At 43.2% G+C, this 11,588-nt stretch overlaps 1 protein-coding gene across 5 annotated transcripts in view; it reads right to left on the bottom strand.

Moving 5' to 3' along the window:
- Positions 1-565: 565 nt before the first annotated feature.
- The window catches only part of ncoa2 (nuclear receptor coactivator 2), a 53,427-nt gene continuing 42,404 nt past the window's right edge, over positions 566-11,588 (bottom strand). For 2 of the 5 annotated variants that reach the window (XM_018673977.2, XM_018673975.2), the window contains exons 12-22: positions 9,825-10,023; positions 9,455-9,661; positions 8,849-9,052; positions 8,269-8,392; positions 7,915-8,089; positions 7,494-7,790; positions 7,126-7,206; positions 6,499-6,979; positions 5,474-5,651; positions 5,176-5,389; positions 566-3,932 (exon numbers count right to left, since the gene is read on the bottom strand). In XM_018673977.2, the coding sequence (XP_018529493.1) occupies positions 3,921-3,932; positions 5,176-5,389; positions 5,474-5,651; positions 6,499-6,979; positions 7,126-7,206; positions 7,494-7,790; positions 7,915-8,089; positions 8,269-8,392; positions 8,849-9,052; positions 9,455-9,661; positions 9,825-10,023 (2,172 nt within the window). In that variant the 3' untranslated portion in view covers positions 566-3,920. The remainder of the gene's footprint in view (positions 3,933-5,175; positions 5,390-5,473; positions 5,652-6,498; positions 6,980-7,125; positions 7,207-7,493; positions 7,791-7,914; positions 8,090-8,268; positions 8,393-8,848; positions 9,053-9,454; positions 9,662-9,824; positions 10,024-11,588) is intronic. The other 3 variants (XM_018673978.2, XM_018673976.2, XM_018673979.2) reach the window with 3 other exon arrangements.

Here is an 11,588-nt window from a genome sequence, read left to right as displayed (position 1 = left end):
AGTTTTGAATGGGGTGTCTGTATAAAGGCTCCTACTTGCAGGTTATGCAGGCCAAGCTTTTTTTTTCTTTGTCATTTTTTTTAGTATGTGTTGATCTGGTAAACATCGAAATAAACAGGTCTGTCTATATATTTAATACGCTTCACTTTTCGGGGTTATTCGCATTAAATTACCGTGAATTTTTAGCGTTTAACCAAAAGTAAAACTCGATAAAAATATTTCTGTAGAAAATTGTATTCTGTTGTCTGCTGTGATTTTCAACAAAGGTAATAAATTTTTTTGCTATTTCTAATCGATTATTATCTAACAAAACATTTTGCTTTCATGTTTGTTTATTATTTGCATTTGTCATTCGGTAAATTCATTAAAAAGCTGAGGAAAAAATTGGATTTTTTAGTTGTTTCAAGCCGTTTTAGTCAGTAAAGATTAACATTTTTCTAATTGGTGCATCTTTATATGTATTTTTATGTATACAGTGAAAGTAACACGGAGGCCTTAAATGGTTTTCCGGGCTCAAACCTCCACCTCTGTTCACTTTCAGTCACGTGAAATAAGAGTCACATGATTAAATATTGCAATAACAGAATTCTTTATTTACAAGGCAAATAGCATCAGCGAAGCCATATTAGTTCACAACTTGCATAACTGTGGTTTTAACTTCTCTTGTATATCTAATTTTGCATAAAACGCTCACACACTAGGGGTACAAAGGTGGATGCGGGTGTACAGTGTGATTCCTGTGAACAATGCAGAAAAAAATATCTCGGGAAAACACAACAGTAAGCTTTCTTCAGAAAGTCCATATAGTATATTACATATTGCTTCAATATCCCTATGTATAATCTTTTCCATACAAACAGTGAGGGGGGGGAGGGGGGGGTGAAATAACAAGAGTCTTCAACCCAACACAGAACAGAGAGCAATGATGAGGAACAGTCCAACTGTGACCGAGTCTCCAGTAACTGAGGAGAGTTGAACAATGATGCACCCATTCGATATTGTACACAAGTCATTATACAAATTTATACAGACAGCGGTGTAATGTACAAGAACGAGAACGGACGAAATCTAAGGCATTATATGCTAGGGTTTTTAGCATTTCAAGGTTGCATCTTAGCTCTAAGAAATTGGCAGACAATACAAAAGGGCATTTAAAGTTCTTCAAAACCATAAGTTAAAGAGAAAAAATATTTCGTTTAGTGGGTCCAAAGCCTGGATATTTTTAAGGGGCAAAATCATTTCTTTGCACCTGTCCTCATTATAAATGCTAAAAAATGCATTGCTACCACATGGCTTTAAGTCTTCAAAATCTTGACAATCTTTGGAAATTTGCAAAGGGCTCTGAATCATTCTTTTAAAATGGCTCAAAAAAGGCTTGTTCTGCACGACTGTATTTTACAATCAAAACAGCATTTATCAAAGAAGAGTGATCTCCTGTAGGCCTACAGCAAAACAACTGCACCACATCTGCAGTGATGGCAACTGAAACAATAATGCAGACTTCCTTTGTCCCAAAGTTGACTTGCTACAGCTTCAAATTTCATTTAGAACAGATTTTTTTTTTTAAAGAAGCAACAATGGGCTACTTCCTCTGTAAATGCTGAGAAATGCATGGTGTAACTATGTTGACAGCAAACACCATCAGTCACATGCCTTTAATGACAATACATTCAGAATGATTCTTTTTCCTGTTTTATGCTGCAACATCTACATTAGACCCTGTTAAGTGACATCATCATAATATTTCTTGTTTTCTGTGGGCCTCAAAAGCGTGCTAACCAACAGCTCGCTTCTCACTAAGAAAATAAAAGCTGGTAGAATTCAGAAATCCAATTGAAAGGTGAGGATTATTTGGCTTTGCTCCAAGTCTGTCCTGGGTTAAATAGTTGCTATAAAAAGTTTTGTTTCTTTGAGGAAAATGTACTTTTGAGGTTAGAGAAGATGACTTGCTTTAGTTCTTGTCAAGGTCAAACCAAACCCCTACAGGGGCACAAGAATAGCATGTCATTACTGAACACTTTATAGTTGAACTAACTGCCTGAGGTCATAAAATATGGCTAAGTGTCTGTCAGAGCAGGTCTCATGAACCGTGCAGTCTTAACTCTGACCTCTGCTATAGAAGAATGGCTGGAGGCAGAGAGGGCATGTGTCAACAGGGGAGGTGGTGTCGGCGGGGGGGTGGTGGAGGGGGTCACAAACTACCTCCCTCTCCAGGCCTCAGCCAATGCTGCATAATCTAATAGGAACGCTGTGTGTGGATGTAGACTTTCTTGGTACAAACTGCAATAAAAAACTGTGTTTAATACTGCATCCAAACATGGAGCAAAAATGTGTCATTTATCTTCAGGAAACTGTACAAAAATTACAAAAACAAAAACACAAAAAACCCCCAAGAGATTCTCAAGTAATCGTTATTGCTTGTTTACATCACACCAGAACAGTTTGCACCTAGCAGCTTGTATGAAGCATTTTTCACTCCAGACAACATAGAAAGCACACTTCTGTTATTTTTTGAGTTATTGTATGGCTGTGTTCAATTTGTCCTGTTTTTTTTTTTTTTTTTTTTTCCATTTTTTGTGTTCTATGCTAAAGGCAGAGAAGCAAGCGATAATCTGTACACTGTATACACAGCACACCCCCTTCCCCTACTTCCCACCCCAACCCCTGTCTGCACCGTACCAGAACATCAGAACACGAAGGCTCCCGCTTCACTTCCCAAAAACAAAACAAAAAAAGAAAAAAAAAAAAGAAAAGAAAAACAAAAAACCTGCTCTGCTTCAAGAGGCAGTTGTGACCAGACAGGGGGAACCAAAACCATAAGGAATAAAATAAATAGGAAAGAAAATGTTTTACTTATTGGTATGTACAATCTCTGTAATTCATTTTAAACCATATTTGACTTTGACATCTTCTTCTGAAACTACAGGACCAAAGTATAATCCATTATTCAGGTTAATAGAAGAATCTTCTCAGAAAGAATACAACCATTACTGTTAAAATTATATATAAAAAAGTGCCTCTTTCACACTTTTAGAAATATTTTTTCTTGATGCTACCAGGATAAAGAATCATCTACAATAATTAAAATGAATCTATACAGAAAAATAAAACTTAATTTAATACACTATAGAAACCTCTTGACTAAAATTAGTCTAATCATACAAATCACCATTCCACTCAAACCATTCTTCTGCAGTGTTTTTCAAGATCATTTTTAACCATATCTTCAATCTACATCTTATTTCTCACAAGAAGAAAAAACCCTAAAATAAAATAATAATAATAATAAAATAAAGAACAGCAAAAAGGCAAAACCGGCTAAGTGTTTGAGCTCCATCCATAATTCTGAACATAACCTGGAGTCTTTGCTGCCATTTTGGAACTATGTGGAAATGTCACAAATATGTGAGAAAAGTAGGACATGAAAAAAAAATTAAAAAAATCAGTGTACGTCATTTTTGAGATGAGATTGTAAATGGCCGCTGTCCACTGAGAGGAATACATTCATCAGAACGAGGGATCCCACCCACTGCTGCCCCCTTAAGTCAGTGTCCCCCACCAGGAGGCCTACAGTAAGTCACACTACGGTGAATGCAGCTGGACAGGCAGACAGACTGGCTCATCATGAGGCTCTCCTCCAGGAGGGATAGGCATGTTGGACAGAGATCCACGATCCTTCCCCCAGCCCTCTTCACGCTTCCTGCGTCTGTTCGGGGTAAAGGAGGGAGGGAGGAGGGGGGATGCCGAAGAGGCCCAACTGGGGAAAGGCGGCGAATTTGGGTCAGGGGGGGGGTTCAGGACGTGGCCTGGCTGGTTCAAGGGGCCGTCGGTTGATTTACATGTTTGTACAATTTTTAAAGGGCCGACACGCTCCTTGCACCAGCTGATCACTGAGGTTCAGGTTAAGAACTCCATGAGGGTCAACAGTACTTCTGCAGAGAGATGACACATAATCAGAGCTGATAATAAATACACAACTCAACAGCACAGGTGATTGGTTAACTTGAACTTGCAGAACTTGAACTTGCAAATGACTATAAACAATTAGAAACCATCTTAGAACACCCCATCAACCCTAAAACAAGTCAGTAAATCACAAAAGCCTGCACTAATGGCCCAACGGTAAATAATTGAAATAATCTAAGTGCCAATATATTTCTATAATCCTGGAAGAGGGATAAATCAAGTGACAGATATACTGGTGTGTTACAACTGTCTGAAGTGCAGACAATCAAACTGCAGCACCGTGGTTAAATATTCATGGGCCTTTATTGGGCTTAAAAGCATCATGGACAACAACAGTGTATTCAACATACTGATGTAACAATACCAGGGAGACAAAGGAAGAAGGACTAACTTGGCTGACATTGAATGAATAATAATGACCAGAAATGGAGTGATGACAAAGAGGACATGTTTGTACAATTAGCCAAAGTATCAGTGAGTAACATCAGATGTCTGTGTGCAAATGAAAGTCTGATCCTCTCATCTTGCATTTTGCCATGCTTGTGTATGCATAGAGAGAGTATATGTTTGACAGCTGTAAGGAGTTAAGTTTTCCATGTGAAGTGAACCAGCTGATGAGTCCAGAGTCCAGACAGGCCAGCCCTTTGAACATCATATGGTAACATCTATATAGTCTAAATGGTCTGGCTCTAAAGTGCCTGCTGCTAATTACATCATTGTCCTCTAAGTTCAAGTCAAGTACCAGAACTCTGGCCGGAGGAGTTACGTAAACTACTGAGTAAATTATTCACTAGCATGGCTGTTCAATAAGTGTACCCAAACACTTAGGGTCTTACGATAAGACAAACACACACATAAGCAGCCTGGAGTGAAAAGAAAGAAAGATGAAGCTTTTAGTTTTTCTTGGTCCCCTGATCACTGTGTAAAACTGTAAGGGCTCCATTTTGTTAACCTCTACGGGTTAAAGTCTGAAAGTGTCTGAATTATATTACTACAAGGGGCTAATGTAAAGGGACACCCTCAGGATATAACTGGGCCATTTGAAAACCTCTAATTTGGTCTGGCCATACTGAGCCATGCCCAACTGAAAAACACATTTCTCTAAAACAAAATTTTGTGTGATTCTTCCTTTGTCCTGTTCTAAAAACGTCCTCATCTTTACCTCATTTTAAAGAATTTATGTGTCAGGACTGGTCTGGTGGTATTTACCTGTTCTTGCCCCATGGAGGGCAAACCGGGTGAGGGCCCTGAGGCCATGGACGTGACACTCATCTGTCCGGCCATCTGGCCCATGCTGCTCATGCTGCTGGTTGCCATGTTGGTGGCCATAGACACGTTGTTGAGGTTCATACCATTGCCATTGTACATGTTGCTGTTACTCTGCTGGGTGAACTGTGGTGATGCCTGCTGCTGTGAGAACATACTGGGGGAGAAGGTAGGTGTGTAAAAGAGGTGAGCTCAAACATTTATGTAGGAAAGAAGAAAAGGAATTTTAAGGCATATTTACCTGTTGCCACCTATGTTGCCCTGCGGCCAGCCATTCATGTCAGGGGAGCCCTGGAAAGTGGCGTTTCCTTGGCCCTGCTGCATCATCGGGGACTGCGTGTGGGCCATGCGGGGAGAAAGCAGGGGGCTCTGTGGTGTGCCGGGACCTCCAAAGCCTCCGTCTGCCTGTTGGCTCATACCTGTGGCAGATGCATTGAAGAAGGTCAACCAAACTGGACCCGCAGAGACTCAACTACAAATCAATGTACTGAGTGTAGCTAATGTTAGCATTCCGTGTAATTTACACAAACATGCCACATAAGGACAAACACAAATGCAGAGAATGAGCAAGTGTGATGATTAAGTGTCCATTCCGGTGTGCATTTGGGATTACTGACAGGCAGGTAATATGTCCTACATGCATGTAAGCAGGCAAGAAACTAGGAAGTAAAGGAATAAAGAGAAGGTTTAGGAGAGAAGGGAAAAAGAGAAGTAATGTCTAGCTGAATTTATTGATCTGTACGAACCCCCAGGACAGAGTCAGATTAAGGAGTGAAGGATAAATCAACCATGTCATTAGATAAATGAGTATTATACTAGATTACCAGATCAGACTGACAGGTACAGGCCTAATTATTGCTCTGCCTGGTCACAACCTCATGAGTCAGGTGGCAGTGTTTATGCAGAGTTCAGCTTTGATTATTGTGTCTTGCTGCCCTCTAGTGGTGAGAGAGAGTATAGCCAGGACACCATTTTGGACAGTGCACGGAATAAGTACAAGATAACACTTACTGATAAGTACTCATGTTATGAAATCGAAGAGTAAAATATGCAGCATGATTTGGATCACTCAATGGCAGCTGATTAATGCAGTCATCAGTGCATAACATTACAAATCAGATGATTTGCCCTATTATTAAAAAGCATGTGATGCTGTGCAACTGTAGTCACATCAACACACAGACACAATGGCGCATACACACACGCACGCACACACACAGGTTGTAGGGTAAGTCTGTGTGGTAGGCTGGGGTGTGGGAGCAGTACCTGAGTTGGGAAACTGAAAGGCACTGTGCTGCATTTGGGGGCTGAGTACGGCCCCGTACTGTCCGCCCATCATGTTTGTGTTTCCCATCATCATCTGTGAGGAGGAGGAGGAGGTGGAGGAAGAGGAGGAGGTGCCATGCAGGTGGAGCTGAGGGTTCGGGGGGAGAGAGGGCAGGCTGGGGGAGAGCGGGGAGGAGAAGGGGCTGGTAGGGGGAGGTGGCGAGGCCAGGCCTGTACTGGTACCGTAGCTGGGCGGGTAGGGGAACTGCTGGGGGTTGGCCTGGGGGATCCGGGGGTTACTCATGCCTCCAGCAGCGGCCATGTTGGGAGGCAGGTTGAGGCTCGGGCCCCTCATGGCCATGCTCCTTTGCTGCTGGACCTGCTGGGCCTGCTGGACCTGCTGCTGCTGCTGCCTCTGTCTCAGGTGATTACTCAGCATCTCCCGCTGACGCTGCGCCAACATCTGAGCATTGATGGTCCCCTGGAAGTGAGAGGAGAATGATGCAAGAATATCAGAACTGTATCAGATCTACATGAGGTGTATCTACCCTTAAATTTATACCAAGCAAACAACCAACCAGACATGACCTACTGTCATAGCGACATGTCTGTGCAGCAGCGACCTACCTGGTTTGGAGCATTGGCTCTAAGAGGTAGGTTCACATTTGACACACTACTCATCTGAGTCATCATTGGCTGACGGTTCTGCTGGGAGACAGAAGAAGTTAAAGGTTAAAGAGGCAGAATTTCACTGCAACGTGATGAATATTATTCCAGTAAATGCATCAAAAGACCAACAGGTGGAACCTAAATGCACCAACTATTTCCTGTGTGCATAGACAATCTGTCAAATTGTCAACTTCAAGGGTAATCACACAACTCCCACTGCTGTGTTTAATCATACGGCTGCTGACCAAACAGTGTGGTTACGTCATAAACAGTCAGTGGACAGTATGGCTTCCAGCAGTGTCAGAACAGTCTAGATGCAAGCACACCTGCTGTGACTGTAGCCGGTGCTGAAGCTGTAACCGTAGTGTGTTGGGTTGGTTGGGGACGACACCGGTGGGCCTGAGTCCGGGCCGTGCCTGCATCCTCATCATGGGGTAACCTGGCCGCGGACCCATCTGACCAGACATGGGGTGGAAGCCCGGCTCTTGCATGGGAGTGCCGGGGTAGCCCCTTTGGGCCATGTGGGATGGTGGGGGTCCGAATTGCTGGGTGTACATGGGGGGCTTCTGGTCTAACATCATGGAGGGGTCCTGGGGGAACTGGTCTGGCTCAATGGTTTGGTTCTGAAACAGGCAGGCAAAGAAACAGATCAAAAACATTGTAAAGCCATAAAAGATGATAAAGAAAAGCCACTTAAAACCAATAAAAATGTGTGTGACAGTGTTGACTGTGAAAGACTGATCTCACCTGTTCTACCAGAGCAGGGATCCCAAGGGCACGATCAATCTCCTCCAAACCATCAAAATCTTTTAGTGCTGTGTACAGTTGGGACATCAGAGCTCCCTCGTCTACTGCGCTGCCATCACCAGAGGCGAGCCCCGTGCTGCACAACAAGTCGTCCTGGGGAGCTGAGTGCACCGGCCTGGGCAGAGAGGAGATAGAGAAGGTACTAATTTACTCAATGAGAAAACTTTGGCCAGTATAAACCTACTAGACCAGCATACAAAATGACAATACTAAAAAAGGGAGGTTTGATGAGAATAGTAAGGTTTTGCTGCATTATTAATTAACGTGATGATAATTTACGAGTAAGTATCTTACCTGTTTACAAATGCTGTCTGGTCAATGGGCATCATGCTGTCTGGCCATGGGGCTGTTTGATTGGGTGGGGCTTGCTGCTGGGAGAAATGGTGGCTGACCATACCAATATCCATGTCAGGTTGGGCTAAACAGGAGGAAAAACAAAACTGATTAAGTTAAAATGGTAGACAGGCAACTCATTTAGGTTATTATGAGGAAAGGGAAAAAACAGGCAAGCTGCAAACATGTACTTTTTTTTTCCTAAAACCCAGGCAACAGATATTACTTTCATACATAAAGTGCTATACTATGGAGGGCCACAGGGTGGCACCCTATAAAATCTCAGGAGTTTGACTGTATACAGTATATGAGAGTACCACAGCACCACAGGTTTTAGATGTACAACAGCTGATCAGCTGAACTCATAAATTAACCTGGTTTCTACATTAACCTGCTTTAGAATCTGCTGTATTCTTAGGGTGACTGGCAATAATGTGTCTGGTCAACCTTAAACCTACTGTGTATTGTCACACTGTTCTCTAGTGTGATTTTCAAAACTAGCTAAGGTAACCTGTGTTTCTAGGCTAATCCTTGCTCTCACCATTGGCCATCATTGGGGACTGGAGCATCTGCCGGGGCCCTGGCTGGCTGTTGGGCCTCATGGGAGCACCGTTTGGCCCCATCCTGCCCTGCATGGCACCTTGCTGCCCAGGTCCAGATGCTCCCAGAGGAGGGGCAGAGGCTGAGCCCACCCAGCCCTCCTGCTGCTGCATGCCTGGCCGTGGACCACCTGGAGCCATGAGTCCTAGAGGAGCAAACATACACACACACACACACACACACAAGGACAGGAGGAACAGTGAGAAATGCCTCAGGTCAGAGCTTAGTGGATGTTCTCTGTCACCATGATACAATGGTAAAATATCATAGGAGAAGCCAACAATGTAGTGGTGGAGGATGTTTGAGGACTTCTAATATGTGGAAGTGACAGTGAGAGAAACTTTGTGCCAGTGTGGGTGACTATTTCCTGTCACAGGAAGTGAGTCACTGTGCCATTACAATGGCATATCACAGGCAGAGCGTGACATAGATTAAGGGAAAGAGGTCTTTCCTCAGAATCTGACAAACAGCTACATGTGTTAACAACAAATGATGTAATTGTTACAAAAATATTACGAACCGTCACTGTCACAACTGTCACACCTACCTGTGTTGACCATACCAGCCTGGTTAGCCATCATGCCATGATTTCCCACCATGCCTTGCTGCTGTTGCTGCTGCATAAGAGTGTATGGGCTTGTGGCCCTTATGGGGTACTGTAATGAGGCCTGCTGGGGGGACACATTCATGTCCAGAGACACGCTTCTCACAGGCAGACCCCTCCCTGGCTGGCCTGGTCGGACACCCCCGAAGTCTGAGGATAGGGATACATGAGTTTTTATCCATATGCATAACAATGGAGGAGTCAACAGTTTAATTTCACAGCTTTATATTTAGAACATTATGACAGGAGTATTTTCTACGGAGAGGGGGAAATCCCTGTGTGCACTTCCTTCCCGAGCAAGTATGAGACTCACTAGTTGGGCCCATGCCAGCGCTGATGCCCCTGTGCTGCTGCTGTGCCACTATGGCAGGATTTGTCTCGGACATCTGCAGGATATCATTGATGATGTTCTGTTTATCCATGGGACTGGGCAGCGAAACAGGCCGTGGCTCACAGAAAAGCTGTGGCTGAGCATTCTGCAGGTCATTCAGGATGTCATCCAGCTCTGATGACTGGAGAGAAACCAGAGAGAGAGAAAAAAAGGGGGGAGAAGGGTGAAAACAAGAAACAGATGAACCACTTAAACTTTCAATTTAGAGACCGATTGCTGCCTCACCTGCAGACACACAAACACAAATGTACATGTGACAGGCATAGACACTTACTGAGAGCAACAATGGTGTGTAAACACTACAATGCTTGCTGAGGAGTCTATCTGAGAGATGAGAACAGCAGGCTTGGCCTTGTTTATAATAACAGCAGTAACCCCGGGATAAAATGGACCTCTTTCCATCAAATCTAGGCCACACTTCACTTTAACTTAGCTTATCAGACTCACATACTCCTTACTTACCGGCTGGTGTTGTCAGACAAAAAACACAGCAACTGTTTCCCTTTTTATAGTCCACAATTTTTAAGCGAGTAATTAAGAATGCCATACTATTCTAAATATTATGTTTATACCCAGTAAGTTGAGGAAAGAGTAAAGATGGAAAACATGTGGCTACTGAAGCTGCTTTCTGCTGAGTAACATGGGAGAGCAGCATGAGGCAGCAGGCAGTTTGGCTGGTGCCAAAGTCTGAACTGCTCTCTGCCCCCCTACTGTAAACATCTGGACTGAGCCAGCCCAATACAGCCCAAGGCTGCATTCATATACAGCTGGGCTTTGGACTATCTGGACAGTTTTTGTTTAGTTTTTCACACAACTATCTTAAACAAAGACAAAGCCATGCTGGGATCTGGTTTCACTTGCTGAACTGAAGAATAGCTTGGACTATGAAAGATGAATCTCTTGGAAACAGATTTTGTTTTAGGACACTGGCAGCGTCTCTGTATTTCTCGTCCTTTCTATGACACAGAGTGCATGGACAAAATTACAGGAAGACCTAAAGAATGCTATCAAATACGTCACCCCAGCAATGTAAAGCCTCAAAAAAGTATCTTAGAATTGATAAATGTCACACAATTTCACGCACAGCAAAACCTAAAAGGCAACACAAACTGCAGCATTGTTGTATTGAATTTCATTTTACTGGCAGACGAAAAATGTAGGTTACAGTTGAACCTGAACTGCAACATCAACATAGGTGGTCAGTGCTTCCTAAAGGGGCCTGAGGGACTTTATGTAAATAAGTTGCACTGGCTGTAAGTGGCCACCAGAGTGCAGCACACTTGGAATCACTGACAACTCTGGATCGTGACATACAGTACTGTACAGCAGGAAAACAGCACACCAGCCACTGTCTCAGTGTTGTACTTCAATATTCTAAACAATGACATGTATCTTCAGTATGTAAATTCTACTGAAGATAATGAGGCTGACAAATATGCCTGACAGAACAGTTATCTGCTGTGGCCAAGGACTAGAGCCTTGGTCAAGCCTACACACACTTTTTATTGTTAGATATTTTGCTCCTCCAACCTTGGAAGATCCTGTTTAAAAAAACAAAAACAAAAAATGTCTCCATATACACAAAAGCAAACAAATGGCCACACAGTGCTGATCATTCTACACAGCAGACAAGCATATACAGGATATGTAGGAGAGCAAGAGAGAGTAGCAGAGTGAGGGGTGGGG

Source organism: Lates calcarifer, linkage group LG24 (genome assembly GCF_001640805.2).
Source record: "Lates calcarifer isolate ASB-BC8 linkage group LG24, TLL_Latcal_v3, whole genome shotgun sequence".
Classification (NCBI taxonomy): Eukaryota; Metazoa; Chordata; class Actinopteri; family Centropomidae; genus Lates; species Lates calcarifer.
Note: the sequence above shows the minus strand (reverse complement) of the source record. Positions and strands in the feature narration are given on the sequence as shown.